The following is a 25485-nucleotide window of genomic DNA, read 5'->3' as shown; positions in this document are numbered from 1 at the left end:
ATCAACTTCGAATTGGATTTTAGAATGTGGTCGCTGAAACGAGCTCGTATCTTCAAATTTCCGACAGACACAGTTTTAAAGCGCGTGCATGATAGAGATAAAGGAGACTGGAAGCTTAGCTTGTAATGGTCTAATTACACACAGCGTCACACTTCAGTTTGGCACCGGCGTCCTACTGTTTGCTCGCGAGCGTGACTGTGCGTGTGTGCGGACTGTTCTTGTGTCGACTGCATTGGGGTGGTTTCCAGCTTACAAAATAATGCTCATCACTAAACTACTCTCTTGTGAGTAGTACACCGCAATGCTCCAATTCTCACATATAAATTCATATTTTGTAATTACGTATAGAACGTCATGAAAATAGTGGTACATTAGAAACTTATTAGAGTATCTTAGAAGTGAAAGTTCATAGTTTCATGGCTCATGATAAAAATATAAGTGGGTTCCAGGCTATTGAAGCTACATTTCATTCGTCAATCGGTATTGCTCTGAATAGCATGAACTTCTATGAAATAGATAAAGATAAGAAAGATTAGAACTTCTTATTCTTTAATACTACTTATTACACTCCTACTACTCAGTTTCTCTGGTGTTACGAGTAAGCTCTGCCTTTCTTCGCTAGAATGCTTCTCTGTCCATACACTGCACTTCGCTATCAACTTCTTGTCACTACCATTGACGTAACAATAACTAAGAGAAGAAGATTGACTTTTGGTTGCTGGGGAGTCACTTACGGGAAGATAGTGACACTACAACTTATTCACAATTAGCTCATATTTTTATAGTTTTATACTCCTCATCTTGAACAAAATAATGAAATATTCCATACATACTATCGAGAGCACTATTCTATCAAACAATATCACAGTACCTTTATATTCTCTTTTTTTGTAGCCTTAATAATTGTAAATGTGAGAACCTATAGAATAGTAGTTCAAAAGCAGCTTTTCCATAAGAATCCTTATTTCTGATAACGTTGATTGGAATAATTATTTCTATTATGATGCATTTTATTAGTCATGCTGATCAAAGTGGACCAGGGAGGTTGAATTTTCGGGGCTATTGGGAATGTAAAATGCACTGATGCATGTACTCAAATGGATGGTATTAGTATGTGATATTTTCTTATTTTCAATGTATTCGATCTCATTCTATTATTAGATTCATTGCTTCTTATGGAGTTTCCATCTTATTAAATGGTTAATTTTTTTACTATCTCAACTTTTTCATTGGATTTTCTCTCTTTAGTACCGTACAGCATTTTTTATTTTCTGAAAAATTACTAAAGTTTCAGAAACCTCCCAATTAAATATTTTCACTATGTGAGAACGTCAATATTGTAAGGTGTAAGTAAGAGAAGGAATGAACTTCGCAGCAAAGAAACTCCTCAACTTCGAAATGAAGGCAGCTATTTTATTCAAATCCTGCTTGACTTCTACAAGTTTTTCAGCTGAAAACGATGTAACAGTTTACTTTCAGCGCCTCACTGCCATGCTTGAAGTATTCAGCATCCTTTCTTTGGCTCTGTAATCGATCACACTTCCTGATTCAAACTTACGAAATTACTTTATCAATCTGAGCTCAAAACTTACATTGCTACATGCAAGTGTCAAGGCACTGAGAAAAGTACAAAGAATATCATTTATTTATTCATACATTGATAGATACAATATCATTCTCAACTATGGGATCATTCACGTAAATAATGAACAGAAGTGGCCCCAAAGTAGATCCTTATTCATTTTGACTTTGTGATTACTCATCATCATCATCATCATCGTCATGGATTAGGCTTTTCAAGCCTGTTCCGGCGTCCATCTCTCCCCCGGTCTACCAATACTTCTTCTGCCTATTGGCTTGTGGAGTAGGGCATTCAATGGGAAACGGTCTTCATGCATTCTAAGGACATGATCTGACCACTTATTTCTATATGTTTTTATCAAACCCAACACTGGTTGGACATCACATTCTCTTCTTATATTTTCATTCCGAATCCGATCCTCTCTTGTGCATCCTTTGACTTGTCTAAGGAATCGCATCTCTGCTGACTGTATTCTTGATTCAAGCTTCCTTGTCAGCACCCATGCTTCACTTCCGTAAGTCAAAGTGGGTATCGCCATGGCTCTATAAAATTTGATCAAGGTGTTCTTCCGGTGTTTTTAGTAATTTGTGATTACTAAATCTTGAATTCTAAGTTTTCTTTTGTTTGTTGAGGATAAAATATTGTTTCTGTAAGTTTTCAAAGCATGGTAAATTTATGTATTTTTCATCATTATTCCTTATTTTTCCTGTGGTCAAGATGTGGGAAAAGGTCATTCAGTTATTTGTCAGCTACACAAAGGAGTAATTCAATTAGAAACCGCTCCTTAATCAGATGTCGTCAGCACACAACTGTGAGCAAATAATCAGTTCCTGTGTGGACTGGAAGCTTGCACCCCGAATTCTGTCAGTTGTCTTTCCCGAGTACAATGGATCAGCACAAGCCTGGATTTTCCACCACACATTTCACATTTTCTGAATATCACAAAGGTCCGAGCGCTTACAGGATTAACACAATATCATAACAACAATATATTCAACTGGGATAGAATTCACCCGAAGCGTGAGAAACGGACCAATTTCTGCGCCGCGGACTATATTTTCACAATGAATGATTAATGATGAGTGCCACCACTCACCACTGGTACCTCTACCTCTCAGCAACACTGAGTTTTCAGGTTTACAGCTATCATTCACGAATGCTGAAGAGGAACTCTGAAATTTTCTCTTGTTTTGTGAAAAATAGATTGACGAACTCGTCAACCTTCACCTTCAGAGAGATGGGATAGTTTTGAAAATGGACACTTCTGTTGAATTTTTATGGAGAGATGTTAGATGGATGAATGAAAAAGTGAATAGATGGGAATCATTGATGGAAGAGTGGTTCCAGATACTAGTGAAAATAAAAGATTTCGATTCTAGAGAAGAATATTTAATAGGGAAAACGGTACCTATCGCAGCAGTGTTATCAAATATCTGTGGCAGTTATTGTAACAGAGTTAATAATTTAAAAATAATTCAATGTGCAATCGTAATTTTGGAAATGATTTCTTTAAAAAATTAATTTAAATGTTGAGTGCACGATTGCGTAGAATATGTCTATATGCTAATGTGTTAATACGTTAATAAGTGCGTAGATGCATTCTGTTGTCTATTCAGTACTTCATCCTTTCAATTTCAAAATAACCAAGCTGGTTATTCTTCATTCAGATTCTCTTCTACAGACTTATAATTGGACTCAATTGTTTAGCATTGAAAATAAAACCTATCTTTTGAAAATTTTACTATTTACAAAATTTGGGAGTAGAACAATTTTGGGCTTGACCGGTTGCTTTTGCCCAGTCATATCTATATGACTTGTGATTATGATTTGTGAATTAGTCTGTGCAAAGGCTAAAAAAAACATTCTACTGGAGAAATTTTTGAAAATTTTTCGATTTGTATACTATCAACCTATTAAATCGAAAATGTTTTATCGGGAAAAAAAAATTGTCTCCGATCATTACTTTTCGCCACACTGCACAGAAAGCAGCTGTTTTCCAGTCCCTACGTAGATCTGAAAGACATTGTTTGCAGACGACTCTCGTCTGACGTCAGAACAGGTTTCTTTTCGGCTGATCAAAAAACTTTTCATTATTTGTGTTCATTATTCAATAATTAAAACATTTATAATAATATCATCTCATTGTAATTTGAATGAATAAAAAAGTATAAACTTAACCTCCCACATAATTGAACATCATCTTTTAGGTTATTTAGACAAATCAGAATGGAAAATAAAAATACTTGGACAATTTCCTGATATTCAGATTACCTCAGATTTGCTAGAACTATCACCTTCCACTTCTGCTTTCGGAAGTGCTTAGTAAACAAAACTATTCTCATATATATATATTATTTATTTTTGTGTGTAGCGAAAAATAGCGTTCGCACCACAGGCAAAAATGTTTTTTCTGGCTCTCAATCCTTTCTAGTCCTCGGCCCACGGCCTCGGACTTGAAAACCGATTTCGAGCCGGAAAAATCTCATTTTCTGCTCTAGGTGCGAATTATACTATTTTGAGATATGAGCACATAAAGTTTACATTTTTGGGACAGGTTATTCCAAATTCGATAATCAATGAAATTTCGAGGATAAAATTCTTCATGGTATTGTTGATTGCTTCTTCTTCTGCTAGTGCCTATTCGTTCCGAATATTGGTGATCAGCCTTACTATGGATAATATCTTATTTACAGCCATCCTGAAAAGTTCTGATATAGTCTTGGAGAACCAGGTCCGCAGGTTGTTCAGCCATGATATTCTCCTTCTTCCTTGTCCCCTCTTCTGCCATAGATATTTTCTTTGAGAACGGATTTCAGCAGGCCGTATTTTTCCACATTCCACATGATATGGCCGAAATATGCAAGCTTGTTTGAGAGCATAAAACAAAAATTTGCAGATAATATCAATTTTTGAGAAAGTTATGCAATTTACCAAAAATAACTCAATTAAAACTTATTTTTGGTCATTTTTGGTGAATTGAATAACTTTCTCAAAAATTAATATGATCTGAAAAAATTGTTTTATACAATCAAAAATACCATGAAGTATCCTCGAAATTTCATTAATTTATCTCTTATCAAATTTGAAATGACCTGCCCCAAAAATTTAAACTTTATTTATTTATTGTTTTTACAAAGAAGCACTGTTTGGGAGAGAAAAAATAAGGATACTCCTTGTATTATTTCTCTCCCAAATTTAAATAACATTTTAAAAGTCCGAAATAGGGTTATGATTTCACATTTTTCTAAAATTTAGTCCATTTTCAGTCAAAAACAATAAAAACTAAGAATTTTAAATTTTGACGGTTAAAAAACATAATAAAAAAGAAAGATATTAAACGCAATTTACCATTGACTGAAAAATTTCTGCGTAATTTCACAAAATTTAGAGCCAGAAAAAACACAACACACTATTCAGCTGACAGCTGACATATATTTAAATCAACAGCACCCATATCTCAAAAAGTAATGATTGGAGAAAATTTTTTCCCCGAGAAAGCTTTTTTATTTTGATAGCTTGATAGTATCACAAAGTGAGAGATCATTCCTCTTCTCTGTGATAGTTTACAAATCGAAAAACTTCAAAAAATGTCACCAGTAGAAAGGTTTCTTTTTAGCCTTTGCACAGCCTGAACCAAGTTATACACAGCGTTGTTGGCGCGCACTATGGAAGGTAACCATTTAACCAGTTACAGTACCAGTTAACCATTAGTTAACCATTAGTTAATATACAGTTAACCAGTTAGCCATTTAACCAGTTAAGATAGTAACCAGTTAACGCGACGCTGAGAACGCCGCGACATTAGCGCTCGTATAACATGGGCCTTATGGTTTATTGATGAGTCGGTACCGACCTCATTGGAGTCGCATCGCCCCCAGCAGCTCATGACACTGATGGTGTCCCAACAGAGGCGACCTTGCGAGTCCGCCTTGGACACCTTGTGGTTGTAGACCCGCCGGTGGCAGTCCAGTGTGCTCGAGGGGTCTACCTGTTGGGAGGCAACGCTCACTGCCAGCCACATCAGACACACTGTCTCTAGCAACATCTTCCCGCCGCCCGCACCTGCCACACAACAATCAAAAATACAAAATCAAATACAATAAATCAGGAATTCGATTTGTTGTTGGTATTAGGGCCATACCATATCAAGCATTTTACAAATGCTTTCAGATTGCGTTTTTGGAGTCGGCAGGGCAGGAAGCAGATCAAATCAAACTGTTTACTCCTCAAAAACAAAAACACAATACATGATATAACAGCAATAAAACTCAAAATATTCACAGAATAATAACATGACTGACTATGAGTCTAGTACCCTATGTTAATATTCTAATATATATAAAATATTTCAAAAAATACATGATCATGATTAACAAAACTGTGACTGTTGAATTAAATTAATAAACATTGATAACTATTCTTGCTGTTAACACAAATAACTGTTAAATAGGAGGAAGGTCCCCGCATGGGCTGTGCCTATGCGCGGGGACCGAGTTGCATTGTATTTTGATCAAGTACTGCACCGTGTAAGCACTCCTATTTACTGATTGGGTTAGCGCCTGAAAAACCGGTTGAGGAAACGCTCAATGTGATCTGACCCTTGTAGTAACTTGTTGTGGGTATTTATGTATATATTTATATTTAATATATAAATATATTATATTCATTTTGTCTTTAAGTTTATTCATTTCTGTTCTTAATATATTTATATTTATTTTCTATAACTTCGTCAGAATTTTTCAAATCAGTAATTATTCTTGATATTCCTGTTTGTTACTTCAAATTTGCGTGAGTGCTTCACAGTTAATGCGAATCAATGAATAGATTCCAGCATGCTTTATGAATTTCAATAAAATCTTCAAGTTTAGATTGATTGCAGGAAATTTAGGTAAATCATTTTGGAGTCGGCAGGGCAGGAAGCAGATCAAATCAAACTGTTTACTCCTCAAAAACAAAAACACAATACATGATATAACAGCAATAAAACTCAAAATATTCACAGAATAATAACATGACTGACTATGAGTCTAGTACCCTATGTTAATATTCTAATATATATAAAATATTTCAAAAAATACATGATCATGATTAACAAAACTGTGACTGTTGAATTAAATTAATAAACATTGATAACTATTATTGCTGTTAACACAAATAACTGTTAAATAGGAGGAAGGTCCCCGCATGGGCTGTGCCTATGCGCGGGGACCGAGTTGCATTGTATTTTGATCAAGTACTGCACCATGTGAGCACTCCTATTTGCTGATTGGGTTAGCGCCTGAAAAACCGGTTGAGGAAACGCTCAATGTGAACTGACCCTTGTAGTAACTTGTTGTGGGTATTTATGTATATATTTATATTTAATATATAAATATATTATATTCATTTTTGTCTTTAAGTTTATTCATTTCTGTTCTTAATATATTTATATTTATTTTCTATAACTTCGTCAGAATTTTTCAAATCAGTAATTATTCTTGATATTCCTGTTTGTTACTTCAAATTTGCGTGAGTGCTTCACAGTTAATGCGAATCAATGAATAGATTCCAGCATGCTTTATGAATTTCAATAAAATCTTCAAGTTTAGATTGATTGCAGGAAATTTAGGTAAATCATTTTGGAGTCGGCAGGGCAGGAAGCAAATCAAATCAAACTGTTTATTCCTCAAAAACAAAAACACAATACATGATATAACAGCAATAAAACTCAAAATATTCACAGAATAATAACATGACTGACTATGAGTCTAGTACCCTATGTTAATATTCTAATGTATGTAAAATATTTCTAAAAATACATGATCATGATTAACAAAACTGTGACTGTTGAATTAATAAACATTGATAACTATTATTGCTGTTAACACAAATAACTGTTAAATAGGAGGAAGGTCCCCGCATGGGCTGTGCCTGTGCGCGGGGACCGAGTTGCATTGTTTTTTGATCAAGTACTGCACCGTGTAAGCACTCCTATTTGCTGATTGGGTTAGCGCCTGAAAAACCGGTTGAGGAAACGCTCAATGTGATCTGACCATTGTAGTAACTGGGTATTTATGTATATATTTATATTTACTATATATAAATATATTATATTCATTTCTGTGTTTGAGTTCATTAATTTCTGTTCTTAATATATTTATATTTGAGGTGGGTCATTCCAAAACTCATTATATCAATTTTTCAAAAAAGTTTAATTATTGGGTCATTATTTTCGTATGATAAAACTCTACATAATTCTCTATAGTCCAGGCAACGAATGCTCAAAAAAGGTGTAGAGGGAAAATTTTGGAACACAATTTTCAACCCCGCAGCTCCTAAATTATAGTAAGGGGATAAACATTTCAAAAGTCCTCACTCCTACCCCCTGTCCTGAGGGGGTGGAGGTGGTTTGAAAGTACCATATTTTTGTTTTTTGCATAATCTCAAACAATAAGCGTCTTTTGGAAATTTTTGTCCAATACAAAATTGGAGCTTACAAATTATCCTACAAGTTTTAGTTTTCTGGGTATGAGCTTTCGAAGGCATTACATTTTCAAGAAACACGATTCAGGCTCCGATTTCTCATCTTTTTGGACTTATAGCTTTTTAACGATTGATTGAAAAAAATCCGTGTTATGAGATTAGCTCAAAGAGCTTCAAATTCTCTTCAATTTCATGTAGTATTTCATTATTCAGAATATTCGGGAGATATTCTTCACGTATAATATTTCTCATTGCTTTTCTAAGAGCTCATCAAGTCAATAGGTATGGTGTTCAGCCAAATTTTCCGCAACTATCACATTATTTTGGCTCTGATAATAAATTATTTGAATATCGAACTATTTTTGGTTTTGGTTCTGGAAACCTATTCCAGATGTTGAATAATTTCCAAACCCCACAATTCTGTCATAGAAAGTAAATCTCTCCACTATCAATCTCAAACTACTTGTTCATTATTCTCCACGCTATTATCAACTTTGCTAAATCAAGTTGAATAACTAATTCATGCAATATTAATTATGTATTATTGTGTAAAAAATATTAAAACTCAACAATTGATGTAATTATTTTTGTGCATTTATATTTTGTTCATCAAGTACTTGGATGGTTGATGAAATACAACATCCATAGATTATCATTCATCAACAGAATTGTTTCATTCTTACTGCTGTTATTAGATTGAGGAATGTATTTCTTATTTTTAGAACTGAGGCTGTAGCCCAAAGGTCTTCTTCCAGTAACGCCAGAAACTATTGTATTTAATGATTATTTTTATTTGTAAAAGTATTTCTTGTATTTAGCAATAAATTCATTATTCATTCATTGAGGTCCGATTTTCAAGCTTCCAACAAATGTCTCTAATGATGAATAAGGAGAACTCAACCATTGATATGGAAATTTCCCTGTGCCTCTTCGCCAATGGAACTCTCGAGTTCATTAGGAGTTCATTATCCGGTGAAAATATAAGCTTGCTTTGATAGTGTCTATTGCGACTGCGTTCATACAGCAGTCAAAACCATGTGATAAGTTTAACCTCATAATGGTTCACATACTAAACTTTCCATTCATTTGATCAAAACTTGCTCCTTGTACAGTAACTTATCTTCCCTTTTCCTTGGGGATAACAAGTTGGAAGTAAAGTGTAGGTGGTAGTAGCCTTTGTTGGCTAGAGGTAGGGTCAAGCCGATTTTCTTTGAAACGAGTCGGTAGTAAAACATCAGTCAGCCCTGACGGGCTCAGGTGAAGTCTTCATCAAGACGGCCTCAGAGATCGACCAAAGTACAGAAGTGGCAGCTGACTTCATCAATCGTCGCTTTACTTGGAAAGCTCTCGCACACTGGAGCGATACAGGAATCGTCTTTCTTTTCGGAAAACTCTGACTAGGAAAGAATATAATCATTAGAAACTCAAACTCTCGAGCGATACAGGAATCTCCTACTTTTCGGCAATACTTTTTCTAAATCATTAGCGGGTTACTTCTCAATCCATCGTAAACAAATATGAATCATGATCACTAATTAAGATACAAATCTGTGATAAACATCTTCCGATCGCAAAACGAGTATCATTGTTCTTATCAGATAAGTTTTCACTAGCATTTTACTAGTAATATATTGTTTATTTTGGACTAAAATTTTATAAAAATTGTACACGTGAAATTCTAACCTTATATTGAACTTAAGAAAAATAGCACAAGGAATACCATATTATTTTATCTACCAATGTTACATTAGTCATTTGCATTGTAAATAAATAAATATGGTTTAGGATTTTTATCTTTTTTCGTTAGGGCTAATCATAATAGAAATAAAAAATAAAAATTCAAGTACCCTTTTCTAAAATTACTTGATAATGGCGTAATGACCGAAAGATGCCGTAAATAAACAATTTTAAGAAATGGTACTTCAATTTTTATTTTTATTTCTATTTTAGGATTTTTGTTTACATATTGTAGTTGAACACCATTATCCAGTTGATGAGAAATTGTCTAATTCATTCTTAACTAGATCAGCTCAGATATGTGCTTCTTGAAAAATGTGGACTGTGATTGATTGACATAAATTGTACAATAGAATGGAAATAATAAATTTATAATAGGCAATATGATAAAAGGTCTATTGGTTATAAGCAGGAGAACAAGAATATAATATATCAATTGAAAACCAGAGAGTTTTAGATTAAATTTATTGGTTCAGTATCATGGTGAAAATTATGATACGGATACTCTGTTCATACAGTGATTGATTGACATAAATTGTTCAATAGAATGGAAATAATAAACTAATAATATGACAATATTATAAAAGGTCCATTGGTTATAATCAGGTGTACAAAGATAATATATCAATTGAAAATCAGAGAGTTTTAGATGTATTGGTTCAGTATCATGATGAAAACTATGATACGAATACTCTGCTCTGTTCATGTCACGAAGATACTAGGCCTATGTACTACAATACCCAGCACAACATGGTCAATAATTCACAATAAATATATTTTCTTTTTGATATCATTTTTCTACATCGAATAACTATCATTATGAGTTGGAGTGTAATTTATTTTTATTGCGTTAGTAGCAAGATATTAGTTTTCCATCATTCGATAAAATAGATTCGATAAAAAAAATTTCCATCATTCGATAGAAGTCTGAGATGATTCTCACAGCTTTTTCCATCTTTTGATAAACTCTAGAAGCCTGATAAGATTCTCACAGCTCTAGAGTGGAGAATAGAAAATGTATCATGCTTCAGATGTAGACTTTTTCACATGTGGATGTATTCTCTCGAATGAAGTTCAAGATCAGTTAATAATGGTTTAGCTCTACAATTTCAACTGTATATAGAGTTTTAACAGGGTTGTAATGTTGTTGCTTGGCAGTCCAATAGAGATAATAGTGTGCTCTCTCATACTGAGTAACCATTTTATTGGCATAGCGAGCTGAATTTAGAGACATAAAAGAGAGCATGTTGGCAAAATTGCATTGTATCCGGCGTTGTGGCTTGTGGTGAAGTTGGCGCATAGCAAATGGATAAGAACGAAAATGCTTTTCCCGGCGAAGCTTATCAATTTTGTCTCTAGTATAATCCAGTAATTCCAACCCTGGCATACTCTTAGCTCTCTGACATTATCAAAAGCACAGGGTCTGCATAAAAAAGATTATTGAGATTGTATACTGCCGTCTCAGTTCAATATAGGGGAAGATCTTACAATATTCAATCAATGTTCCTCTCATACTCTCATCAAAATGTGAAGACTTTTAACTTGACTTTTCCTCCAATATCGCTGAGGAAAAACAATATCATCAATAAGGCGGCTTAAAATTAGTTTTACAATATGAATTATTCCAATCAAGGGCAAACAAGATAAAAGATAAGTTAAAAGTGTACTCTCAAATACTGGATTATGATATTTTATTGATATGTATCAATGTATCATTGTATGTATTAATTATGTATCATTGATATTTATGGATTTGAATGAAACCAGTTACGAATGTAAGAGGATGAATCATAGACATGGAAGCTATATCATTCTTTACTTTCATTTTTTCATGGAGCTATCTTTATGAAAGCAATAATTAAATCTCCCTGGTGCTCTCACATATTGTAGTTTTTTGTTGGAAAATGATTCATCTAGCTTTAACATACTCAATAGAGTCTATTAGAGTCACTTTTGAAGCATTATCGAACTTTGTATTTATGTGTATTGTGATAGCTAAAGTTTATCGATGATACAGTTTGGGAACTGATGAGTATTAGTGAGTGATTCTCGTCTAATTTCTCAGTTCAGATGAGCGGTGAAAACTTCACATTTCCGTTGTTTGCGTATAGTTATTGTACATTACAGATATTTACTGTGAAGAAAGATACAATAACTGTAGGTCGGGAGACGCGTTCTGCATCAGTTAAACAGTATAATAATTCACTTGGAAATCACTGCCCAGTGGTTTAGCACACCAGAAATTATTTAGTATTCGGAACCCTTCAGACTGTATTATCTCTTATCATCATCATCATCATCATCATCATCATTCCTCGCACTTTTACATAAGCAACGCACAACTCTAGAATTCACGTGAGAATCACCCTCATGAAAAACTCATTACATACATTTCCAAGAAACAGTATTTCATCGTAGTTTTCCATCATTCACAAAGCATTGAAAGTGATGCGTAATATCATTGAAATGACAAGTAAACATTGTTTACTGACCCTTATGAAAAACTCATTACATCATATATGTTCAAGAAACAGTATTTTATCTTAGTATTCCATCACTCACAAATCATTTAAAGTGATGCTCAATATTATTGAAACTACAACTGTTCACTCGGTGAACTAAGTGCTGTTGAAGTATCAAGGAAACGATTTCAGAACATAATTGATAATACAACTGTCCACTGTCGGAGAAGCACAAAGAATGTTTGTGGAAGCTGATCGTCCGTTCTGGAGGGAGAAAAGAGGCTTTTCTTGAATTTTCGAGTAAAGTGTTCGCCGAGCATTGACAGCCCTCATTCAATGAGCACCTCAGCTGCTTTCACGTGTCTGAAACGTAACTGAACGTGAACCGTAAAACTCACAACTGCCTTATTGGCTAAGCCATCGGGTAATTGGAACAGAATAGACGAGCCAGACTCATGCGAAATGGATAATCAGTGCACAAAGGCTCAATTCACACTGCTCCTGATTGAGTTTACTGGTTTGACAATTTCAGCTCAATGCAGTTTCCCCAACTTGAACATCTTTACGGTTGTTGGGTTGCTGATATTCTACTTTTTGAATTATCTGGATTGTTCAGAGAAATTCCAATAGTTCAATAGATAATCTATTGGTAACTAATATACATTTCAGACAATATATAGACAGTGGCCGCTGAAGTGTGATAGTGATTTGAAATTATGTGTGAATCAGTGAATCGAATATATAGGGACTTAACATAACATCTGGACTGATAATTCTAAATAATAATTAGGGCTTGAAACAGTTTTGCGCGAATACTTGCTGTTCCTACCCGAATTTCATGTATTCACTATAGATGTAATCCATTGACTATGCATATAATTTCATGGATTAATCTTTGCAAATCTCTTTGTTTGGATTGATTAATTGGAGGGCTATTCATCGAAGAAATAGTCACGGACTATTTTTCAAGGAGTTATTCTTCACCTCATGCACAATGAAAATACTAGAAGCCTTAAACCAGAAAGTCCATAAATACTTGGAAGGCCTATTGATAGAGTGAGGTGCCAATGCACTTCCTTCTGAATTTTGGATAATACAAAACTCTTGCCCTATATCATCTTCAGCGTTCCAAGTCACTATGGAGATAGATAAATCAATACATGAATGCTTTTCATAAGATAATTTCATTCTATAATTAATTATAGAATGGATCTATTATTTCATGGATGGATATCATTTCATGGATATCATAGAATGGATCTATTATTAATGGATCTAATTTCATGGATCTATAATTTCATTATAGATCCATGTAAATACATCACGAATTTCATTCCAGGGACAATTTAGATGGTTCTGACTGTTGATAGATTATTTCACATTATTTCAAAATGATTTATCAACATCATCTTCAGATAACATTAACAATCTATAAAATATGTTTAGCAAAAAGATGAGGCAAATCAAACTTACTGATATGACTATATTTTATACCATGATCTGATTGTATGGTATGAGATGTTGTGGTATTTCTCCATAATTGAAAGAATAAGACGTTGATGTTGTCAATACCACTATATTTGGTCAAAAATTAATTCACATTACAGAACCAGATTTCATGGTAACACCTACCACATCTTCAGCTGAACTTTTGTGATTATGTTCCTTCAACAATGTGTGGTACACTCACACAACTTTCCTTGCTCATTGAACTGGGAGCCTCATTCTCAAACGACAATAATTTAGAGAAATAACATAATGACGATTGGCGGCAACATAATTATTTGAAACTACGATCAGACTACTGTATATGTGTGTATATAATTGTTTTCAGAGTACTTTTTCCTTTGTGTAAATTGTGAAATCAGATGATTTTTTGAAAGTCGTCGAAACAGCTGTTCTACAGATGAAATATCTCGACTGTTATTGTGTTATTTTTATAGACTGCTCTACCTACCTCATGCACGAGAAGGAGGTTACAAAGTCCATTTCTCAAGGATGGGGTGAACCCCCCATTAGTTTCCCAGAAAGGAGACTCATGCCAGTTGATGGAGCTGATAAATAACTATACAGAGTATGAATTTGAAATAAATCAGTCAAGTAATTTTTGAGAAAATCGTGAAAAACATGGTTTTTCAGTAATTATCCGCCATTTTTCTCGAGAATATTACGCAGCTCCTGCAATTTTCCTAGAAATGAGACTCATGTCAGTTGATAGGGCTTATAAATAGCTATCCATGGTATAAATTTGAAGAAAATCGTTAGAGCCGTTTTCGAGAAAACCGTGAAAAACATGGTTTTTTAGTAATTATCCGCCATTTTTCTCGAGAATATATTATTGTCACAACTAACAGGGCTGAGCAAATGAAAATAATCGGACCACTGACCAAGCGGCTAACAGAAAGCAGATGCCACTGATAGGATGGCCTAATTCTTGTAATGGAGGATTTGCGTTACTACAACATGATTGTATCCGAGTGAGATCATGTGGGATAATTCGTAGCTAAAGTCTATTAGTTTATTGTTTGTATGTGATAACAGTTTGCAGCCATAACTAATACACTCTGGCATGCGTATAATGAAAGTCCACTCTCTATCATTGAATACCAGAGCATTTCCGAGTTGTGAATGACAATAATACAGCTTCACAAAATCATCAACACGAACGCTAGGACTGCATTAAAGTTCAAAGCCCTTAATTCTTTGATTAGTTTTCAATCATCAATCAACGAAATGTTACCCGGTTTTGGTTTCAACGAAATTTCAATACACAGTTCTAAGTTTTCAATTACTCTATCTAGGAGTACGGTACTCCAATAGTATATCTCTAGTATTCTTTTTGTATTCAATTTTATCGATTCTATTGTTTACCGCATACAAAAACTTGTCTGCTCTTCTTACTGCATATGAAAAGCCTACTCGAACACATTGAACTCCTACAATTGATTAAAATAGATACCGAGATAGAATGCACTCTTATGGATGGTTGAGCAAACAATGAAAAATCATACATGGATTGATGGATTATTATTCTATCGACTGAAAACTAATAATATCACTATAACGAATATTTTAAATAGTATTATCACTATAAAAATATTCTTTTCAGGTGTAAATTCTCACCTACCTCATGTTACTTTGAAGAATGAAACGTATACGGTATTCAATAATTCAAAATATATTTAATAATTCAACTCATACTTCCATCATTGTTCCTACGTTTTCCAATTATAATCTACACAGTATTTCACTCCATATTTAAACATAGTTTACATATTCAAAATACAATTAATAAGGTAGAATACTTTCGAAATAGGTTAACCGGGAACAATCTTTTTTTTCAAGAAAAAATATAATTATTCCATCAAGTTTGTAGGTGAATATTGATTTTGTGAAACTTTTTCATAATTGAATTTTCTGAAAATATCTCAAGTCTCTTCAATAATTGTTTACATCACTCCAATCAAGATATTGAAAAACTGACTCGACTGGAGAATTCTCTATTCTTACACTGTCTATGAATTCTCACTATAAATTGTTTTCATAGAATTCAAATTCAATAATTCAATGAAGGATATAAGATGAAGAATGTGATAAGATCAATCAATTATGAAGTCCATATTGACGAATTTTCATATGATTATCTTTATGAGCTTGGCAGATAAACTACATTATAACCACTAGCATAGAATAAACAATAAACTTGGAAATATTTAGAAAATGTCTAATATATTTGTAGCGATAACATACCCTGTGTATGTATTATATTCTATAATCTGTTATATTATGGAATGTCTGTTATCAATGGAAATAATCCAATAATAATTGAATAATTTATATTTTATATAAACTATATATTTATTAGAAATATATTTAACATATTATGCTACAAATTTAATGATTAGATTGTTCATACTATGTTACTAGCTGGATTCCAATGAACTTGTTGCATGAAGCTCCCTTATTTATAGATGTATATAGGATGAGAAGGCTGCTAGAGTGGTAGCAGTTCATGCATTATGATGATCGGCTACCTTGGTGACATCCATCAACAGACTCAAGGCTTGGGAGAAGAACGGGGCCTCGTAAAATAGAGATGATGCCAATAACACAGTTCGTAAAGGGTTGGTGACGAGAGCTTGATGCGATGATACTGGGTGAGGAGAGAGAGGGTTTGGTAGGGGGAGAGTGAGAGTGAGAGTGAAAGAGAGAGAAGTGAGAGAATGTGTGATTGAGGAGTAAGGTAAGTGGGTGATTGAAAGGGAGCGCCTATATTCCCTTATCAGGTTCGGTTGTGCGACGCCTCCCAGGCACAAGTAAACTTCGAATGAGGCCACCCTACCCCCTTTCCAACCCCCCAGGTCCCCTCCTCGCCCGTTTCTTGTCCAGAAGCAACAATTTCCGTTTCGTCGCTCTCGGGAAATCAACTTTTGCCGCTGTTTTACCGGCAGAAAATAACAAAACAACGCCGCTTGTCGAACAGCTGCACTTATGGCTTGGATGTGGTCAACCATACATTATCCGATTAATTTAGTGCCGGAGGCGGCAACTCAATTCATCGCTGTAACCGATCAGGTGTATACAGGATTTGTATTGGAATGAGGTACTGCAATGATGAGATACAATAATTATTACAATTGTCGACTTTGAATCTTTCAGTGAAGTTTACACTGTGCCAGTTTAAGCTGTATTTAATTTTAAACTGAATTAAATTCATATCAAGCCTCATTTGTTATAATGTGATTCATTTTTGGTCTAATCCACCAGCTGATTCAATTCAGTTTGCTTCCACTGTGCAAACGGCTCTCAGTGTGATTCAGTCACAACAAATTAAAGAAATATTCAATTTTCTATAAACTTTATCAGTTTAATCCACTTCGAATTCAATGTATTCTAAAGTATTGGAAATTGAAGAAATCCTTTTTCATCATTCCCCATTATTCGGGTCTTATTCTCGTTTTCAATTGGTTCTCTTTTTTACTTTCCTTGCCCTACTACCATAGGTAAGGAAAGTATTGCTTTCCAAAAAAAATTAAGGTACCCCAATTTCAAGTTTTCTATACGTTTCAAGGTCCCCTGAGTCCAAAAACATGATTTTTGGGTGTTGGTCTGTGTGTGTGTGTGTGTGTGTGTATGTGTGTATGTCTGTGAACACGATAACTCCATTCCTAATTAACCGATTGACTTGAAATTTTAAACTTAAGGTCCTTATACCATGAGGACCCGACAATAAGAAATTCAGTAAAATTCAATTGAAGATGGCGGTAAAAATGGCGGATAATTACTAAAAAACTATGTTTTTCACGGTTTTCTCGAAAACGGCTCTAACGATTTTCTTCAAATTTATACCATGGATAGCTATTTATAAGCCCTATCGACTGACATGAGTCTCATTTCTGGGAAAATTGTTGGAGCTGCGTAATATTCTCGAGAAAAATGGCGGATAATTACTAAAAAACCATGTTTTTCGAGGTTTTATCGAAAACGGCTCTAACGATTTTCTTCAAATTTATACCATAGATAGCTATTTATAAGCCCTATCAACTGACATGAGTCTCATTTCTAGGAAAATAGCAGGAGCTGCGTAATATTCTCGAGAAAAATGGCGGATAATTACTGAAAAACCATGTTTTTCACGATTTTCTCAAAAATTTCTTGACTGATTTATTTCAAATTCATACTCTGTATAGTTATTTATCAGCTACATCAACTGGCATGAGTCTCCTTTCTGGGAAACTAATGGGGGGTTCACGCCATCCTTGAGAAATGGACTTTGTAACCTCCTTCTCGTGCATGAGGTAGGTAGGTAGAACAGTCTATAAAAATAACACATAGTCGAGATATTTCATCTGTAGAACAGCTGTAGACGACTTTCAAAAAAATCATCGGATTTCACAATTTACACAAAGGAAAAAGTACTCTGAAAACAATTATATACACACATATACAGTAGTCTGATCGTAGTTTCAAATAATTATGTTGCCGCCAATCGTCATTATGTTATTTCTCTAAATTATTGTCGTTTAAGAATGAGGCTCACAGTTCAATGAGCAAGGAAAGTTGTGTGAGTGTACCACACCAGATTTTTCCTATCTGAAGACGCTCTTCACATTCGAAGAGTGTACTGTATGTGATTTATGGAAACTGGTTCATGAGCCTAAACCATTTTATAAAACATTAGTCTCACCTCACATCTCATATTTATATCTCCATTATATTTCCCTATCCCATCACTTTGTCATGCTTATTGTTCGCTATATTATGATTTTATGAGAAGAACATCATTTATACATTTATGTAAGTAAATCACGGAAAAACAACCTGCTCCTTCTTAAGCCAGATTTTTTTCTTTTCTCATTTTTGAAAGCTTCATGAATCTTTTTTCGCTGATCATTCTCACATAAATATTGATTATGTTGTAAGTAAAATATACATGTGATGTGATGTGATGCATAACTATAAATGGAACACACTAATCTCCTACTGCATATTATTCAAAATTCACTAACGTACTTCGAAGATTTATTCTTCGAATTATTAATCTTCTCATTAAATTTATGTTGTTGCATTCCTCCATAATGTGTGTATAGTCCATTTATGAAATTTTAATTTACTGTGTAACATTGGATGTTTGAATTATTCAATAAACTCAAATTTCAGTATCCGGTTTTTTATTCATGAATAATTTTCTATGAAATATTCTTGAGTGTTCGGTGAGTTGATTGGATGAATAAATAATCGAATAAGCTCAAAATACAGTATTCAGTTTCTTCATTCATGAATAATTTTTTATTAATATATTTGAGTGTTGGTCAGCTCAGAGTCATGGAAAACATTACAAAAGTTGAGCTCGGCTCTCGTATGAGTAACGCCCAAATCCAACGCTTCAACCTCATTCTATCATGTTTGATCCCTACCCTGTTGATCCAACGAGTTGAGTGTTGTTGATTATAGCTGATGATAGCATTTTTACACGGAAGTAAAGCAAGAAGAGCCGAGGAAGCCGTTTGCTAATGGAATTAGTCTGGAACAGCCGATGGGAAAAATCTTTACTGTCTGGTTCCTCTTTCCTCGTCGAATCTAATAATTTGTGTCGTCAACTGCAGGCGCGCAGGGTAAGGGAAAGGCAGGGCGTGTCGGATAATGGAAAAATTAACGGCGAAGTTGGAAGGGAGCTTGCAAGTTGAGTGATAGTTCAGTTTATGTATTGTCAAGTTCCTAAAAAAAGAGGCTGATACTCGGTATACGTAGAGTAACGTTGTGAAATTATGAAGTAGAGTAATAAATATCTGAATGAAACGATATTTCTAAGAGCTATCAGAGACAAATAATCTAGGTATCTTTACTCTATGGAACTATGATCTTAAATACAACAGGGTACAGAGTGATTCAAAAAGAATACCACAACTTTGAAAATCGGTATCTAATTAAGGAAACATAATAGAAACTTGGGTTGTAAATCAAAATGAAGAGTATTAAATTAAGTTTCTCCCCACTAGAAAACAAGTTCACAAATGTTCAATGTGACCCCCTCCAGACACTCGAGTGATATCAATACGATACTCGAACTCGTTCCACACCCTAAGTAGCATATCGGGCGTAACAGTTTGTATAGCTGCTGTTATTTCTTGTTTGAGCTCCTCAATGTTAGACGGTACAGGCGGTCGATACACCTTATTAGAACAGTCACAAACACGATATTTGGAAAGAGAAACAGGCAATTGCCCAAAACTTCTTCAATTCCTTGATTTTGGCACTTAATAGTCCAAAGTGAGGTTAAGTTTAAAATGTTTGTTTTCACCAAAGATTAACACTCAGAGTATTCGAGATATGACTGATGAATTTTGAATTTCGAAGGGTTGATAAGAGCCGGAAATAACACTAAACAATCCGAAAGTTTCTTTAACCCCCAAAGAAAAAAATCGCAGGGGGTGAGGTCAGGGCTTCTTGGAGGCCAGTGATGAAGTGCTCTGTCTCGAGCTGCTTAGCAGCCGATCCTTTGCCTCGGATAGTTTTCATTCAAATAGGCACGGACAGATGAGTGCCAATGGGACTAAATAAGGAACTAAAAAAACTTCAGAGCTTCCTCAAATCGATGACAGATAGTGCTTTACTCTCCGTTTATTCTTTGCATAGCTATCAAGTTGATGTATTCTTTTTGAATCACGGTGTATTATTGATCTCATTTTACACCAAAGGAAATGACATGTGAGATCAATATTGATTATAGGCCACTTCCACATATCAGCCATTCGTGAACGATAATCCAAGAACTATCAAAAATGTTGATTCTGCTCATCTAGTCGAACCCAAGAAACAATTCTGACAAGCAGGAACTTATTTTATAAGTTAGTATTGTAGTATTGCAATAGATCTCATTCTATTATCTAGTATAGTGGTATTGATATTTCAGTTTTGTCAATAATTGTCATGGATCTCATTCTATAAAATAGTATTGTAGAATTTATATTATAATATCGTCATGTGGCATGACTTAATTTCTAGTTTTTTACGTGAACGTGATACACATCATTTGAAAGACGAATGTCTTTTGTCTCCTTTTCTCATAAATGAGGAAGTCACTGTAAGCTTCGTGGAAAGCGAATGCATAGATAACTACAAAAATACAATAAGTTACTTCAACAACTATCAAACTGGTTGAGATAGAAAGGATTATCCCCAGGTGATGTGGGATTCAGATTTCCAGAGCTCAGTCCTCCAACTTTTCAAACATCTTGAAAAAGTGAGCTGCCTGAAAGAAACGAATAGCCGCAATTTCTCACAATTTTCAAGCTGCCATCATTCCAAGCATACTCTCCATTTCTTTGCAGTGTATTGGCTGTGAATGGGAAGGAAAGATAAATGTCTCATTTCGGAATAAATCTTGACAGGCAAACAAGTGATGTAGCTTGAACATTTCATTTCGCAACTGTTTCGCTAGATGTGAAACAGTCTTGATAAGAATAAATTGTTCTTTGAGTACTGTTCTACATAAATTGCACGTGCATTTTTCTCAACAAACAAGAAATGGAGAGGAGATGGCACATGCGAAATGATGTGGAATATGGAAGGAGAGTGTGCAGGGACCAACTTTCTTTTACATCCAAGATGAATTGCAGCAATATTCTGCAAGAGTTTATTATCGTTCAGACACTGTGAGAACACACTCCAATCCCGATACATAAATGTTGCCTACCAACTCTGTTATTAACTTGACTGAAATCGATCTCAACAGGATTATTACCTTGTAGTTGAAAAGACTAATTGTTAACTTACCTATAGTATCGGCTTGTTGTGGATATAATCAGTTGAAGAGAGTCATTGTGTGAAATTCACTATATATTATCTTAAAACCATTGCTGTACAGGAAGTGTATTATTCAATTAAGAGATGTAGAATGACATTTTCATTCTGAATTAAATGTTTCTTAAGAAAGAAGTTTGTTATTTCATTGAGAAATATACAATGACATTTTCATCTTGAATGAAATGTTTCATTAGTTCTACAACAAGCCGAATTCACTATATATTAACATTTTATTCACTATATATTAACATTAATTAATCTTTCCATTAAAATTTATGACAATATTTCGCTGATAAATGTGTTCATCATCGCTCATCATCATATCTATCTCATCAAATCACATTGAATCGATTGGTTAAGATAATAATCAGAAAACTCATTGACAAATCGATTGATTGATAGGTATCAAGTGCTCCGATCTAACTCAGCTAATATAATGAAAATTTTCAGTTCATAAATAAGAATCCTTTGATTAGTCTATGACTAGAGAGTGTAGAGTGTAGATCTACACTCTACATTGTCAGTTTAAATCGTGTGGTATATACTAGTGTATAATCGTGTGGTATATGCTACACGTTTAGTAGTATAGTCCTGTGTGATATTTTACAGATAAAAGTTTAAAACTAAAGTAAGATTATGGAAATTTACTTTTGTAAATTACGTTTTATAGTATGAGGGTTGAAACGTATTACCTAGAATCAAGGAGAATTGTTCATACTCTCAATGTAGTAAGTTATGCTTGGAAAAGGCATGTAGTGTATCTACCAAAGAATGAGCCCACCTATAATAGACCAGTGCAATAGAAGTACGTTTACATCCAGATGGGAAATTGCTTTTATTAAAATGTTTATCGACTTTACAGCATTCAACTTTGGATTTTTGCTCAATATGGAGTCCGTAATTTCAAGTAAATGACAATTAAATCCTTCAAAATACCTATAGTGATGTCCACGTTATAATGGCAGTGGATAAATATAGAAGAATAGCGATGCTGATTCTCTGCATTAATTAATCATATTTCTACACTGTCAAAAACATAATTGGCATCGTTGTGGACCTAGAAAAGGATAGTACCACCGGCTTTGTCGAATGATAGGCAAGGATAGCAGAACCAAAGTTGGTCAAATACTGTCATTATAACGTGGACCACACTATAGGTCAACGATTCAACTTAGTAATTTGAATTATAATATTGTTTGAAAAATAACATGCGAGTTCCATGATCAGAGGCCTAAGTGAAAGCGTTCCAGTATCGATTACTGGCAGTTATTTTTCAACTCGATAACCTGATCGTCCTTGCTACGAAGAGCTAGCTATCTTTTCACATTTATTGACAAGTGATATCCTTCAATTTTTCAGCAGGAGTTCCACTTCATTGAAGCAGGACAGTTCAAATCAAAGTTACGATTCAGCATTTCAGAACAGGAAGGCTGTGTTGATTATGAAATGATTTCACACGTGTAATCTGTTGATTCACGAAGTCCCGATTTCAATGCGACAATAATATTTGAGCGGATGTCAACTGCACGGGACAGCAAATACACAGTCTGCCTTCACCAGCAGTTGATATTGACATACGATTATATTTATACACGAGTGCTATGGCTTGACGTTTTGATTTCTCTCGTATGACAGACAGAAACTCAATTTCAATGTGCCACTCTCTAGTCATAGACTACTCAAAGGATTCTTATTTATTAACCGAAAATTTTCATTATATTAGCTGAGTTAGATCGGAGCACTAACTTGATACCTATCAATCAATCGATTTGTCAATGAGTTTTCTGATTATTATCTTAATCAACCAATCGATTCAATGTGATTTGTTGAGATAGAATGATGATTAGCGATGATGAACTCATTTATCAGCGAAATATTGTCATAAATTTTAATGGAAAGATTAATTCATGTTGAAAATGAAAAAAAAATAGATTAAATAATGTGATCACATTATTTTTGAGTTGAGTGAATGAAGCACTGACTTCTGATAGTCGTACTATGTATAGTAAGAGCTAACACTGTTCATATCTCATCATTTGAAAGCATCATCATGGATCAAGTTACTGATGGTAACTGACAACTCAAATTATTCATATTATATTGTATTTGTTTCTTGTATCACGCATGATTTAATGACATGAGCTTTGAGTAATTGGTCCATTAGCTGATGATGAACATTATTGTGAAAAATCCACTTCATTTGTCATTACTCTATTGCTGACGATGGAATAGAAACTGAATAATAATTTTTAATCATAATATTGTGTTTTACTTTGATGAAATACGCTTCAAGTGTGAGTTTACTGTGATTTGAGTATGCTGATAAATGATCTCATTCTCTAATATACGTTCAGATCTCAATATAGTGATTTGAGACCACTCATCACACGATGTGATGAATTTATGTTCCAATAAGAGTTTTTTCAATATTATTTAATGTGTTCGCAACTCTAAACTCTTTCAGCGTTGATCTTTTCTGATTTCAGTGATAACTGAATTTTTCAGTTATTGAACATGTGGATCATCTTTTCAAAATGCTTCAGATAAATATGACTAAAAAATAAATAACTAGTACCATCTTAATCTGAACGAACTGTATCAAGTAGCCCTCTAAAAATAGATGGGGAGATAAAGATTAGCTTGAAATTGGTAGTTTAAATAATGTAGTTTAAAAATTTCTTGAGATTTTAATGTATTTCAAGAATCTATTTATTTATTTTTGATCAATGAGAATTACACAACTTACAAAAAAGTACCACAGGCCCAAAACAGTTCCAATTCTAATTTATACAATATTACTGTACGCAAAGAATCAAACTCCATAGGAGTCAATCCTCCTCTTAGCAGCTTGACAAATAATTTGTTAGTGGTAACCATACAGAAAGGTGCAAGATAACCATTACATTATTTTCAACCCCCTCATTATGAACAGCGAATTATGAATCTGGTTTGAAAAAGCATTGGATGTCTCTCGCTGGGCACATTGCTGTAGCTTATCATAGTAATGGAACATTTCACGCTTTAGTGCTCCACCCAATGAACCCTGAGAATCGTTGTGATCTCGTAGCATTTTCACACTGTAAACAACATCAAACGAATGACTGGCTTCGCCGTGGAGCTGTCTCTTCTTATCTAATCTACCATTTGTATTTTACTTTCAGGAACAATATAGCACAATGTATACGTATAAGGAATTTGTAACGTCGCTGCCAAATGACTTAGCACATGATGAGAGTAATGTATCCCTGATCACAGTCAAGTGTGGTAATGGGAAAAATATAATCATTTATTCTTTTTCAAGGACATTGCTCCAAGGTGTTCAAACTTTTCCGTTTTATATGGATACAGCACACCAAACCAAGCCGGCTATCATAATATTTTATCTTATGTTCTTATTATCGATTGACTCTTTAGTTTGCCGTGTTTGAAGGGTTTAAGGGTGAAGGGTTCAAGGCAACGTTTAAACAGTTAATCTTCATGGATAATCAGTCTATTCTAATCTTTATCCTTATCCAGAACAACCCTTCATCGAGAATTGGATAAGAATTTAGAAAAAGGTCTTTTCAATGGAACCTACTTTTCGTATCTAATTTATGATGCATGATATTGAATAGTTGATGAATCAAAACTAACCAAGTCTCAATGAAAATACTGCTTCTCAGTCCCAAGTGTATCAATATTGAATCCACAAGTGTTTAACCACCCACAGTTCCTGATTAATACAAAGTCCATTAGTGCGATTAATCCAGTATTGTTTGATTTACGTTCCATAATTGCATCACCCAGTTAATGCTGTTGCAAATTATGGTGTTATGACATGACATCCTAGAAATTTCAACTTGAACGACTACTATGATTATTAAAATACAAGACAAATTGGACAACAGGGTCAAATACAAGTCATAACACAAGATCCAGAGGTGCGTTGAGAATTGA

At 34.2% G+C, this 25485-nt stretch overlaps 1 protein-coding gene across 2 annotated transcripts in view; it reads right to left on the bottom strand.

The window, feature by feature from the left end:
- LOC111063980 (thyrostimulin beta-5 subunit-like) overlaps positions 1-25485 on the bottom strand; it is a 42754-nt gene that overhangs the window by 15540 nt on the left and 1729 nt on the right. For both annotated transcript variants that reach the window (XM_039428854.1, XM_039428853.1), the window contains one exon: positions 5436-5644. In XM_039428854.1, coding sequence (XP_039284788.1) covers positions 5436-5627 — 192 coding nt within the window. In that variant the 5' untranslated portion in view covers positions 5628-5644. The remainder of the gene's footprint in view (positions 1-5435; positions 5645-25485) is intronic.

This window comes from Nilaparvata lugens, chromosome 5 (assembly GCF_014356525.2).
Source record: "Nilaparvata lugens isolate BPH chromosome 5, ASM1435652v1, whole genome shotgun sequence".
Classification (NCBI taxonomy): Eukaryota; Metazoa; Arthropoda; class Insecta; order Hemiptera; family Delphacidae; genus Nilaparvata; species Nilaparvata lugens.
Note: the sequence above shows the minus strand (reverse complement) of the source record. Positions and strands in the feature narration are given on the sequence as shown.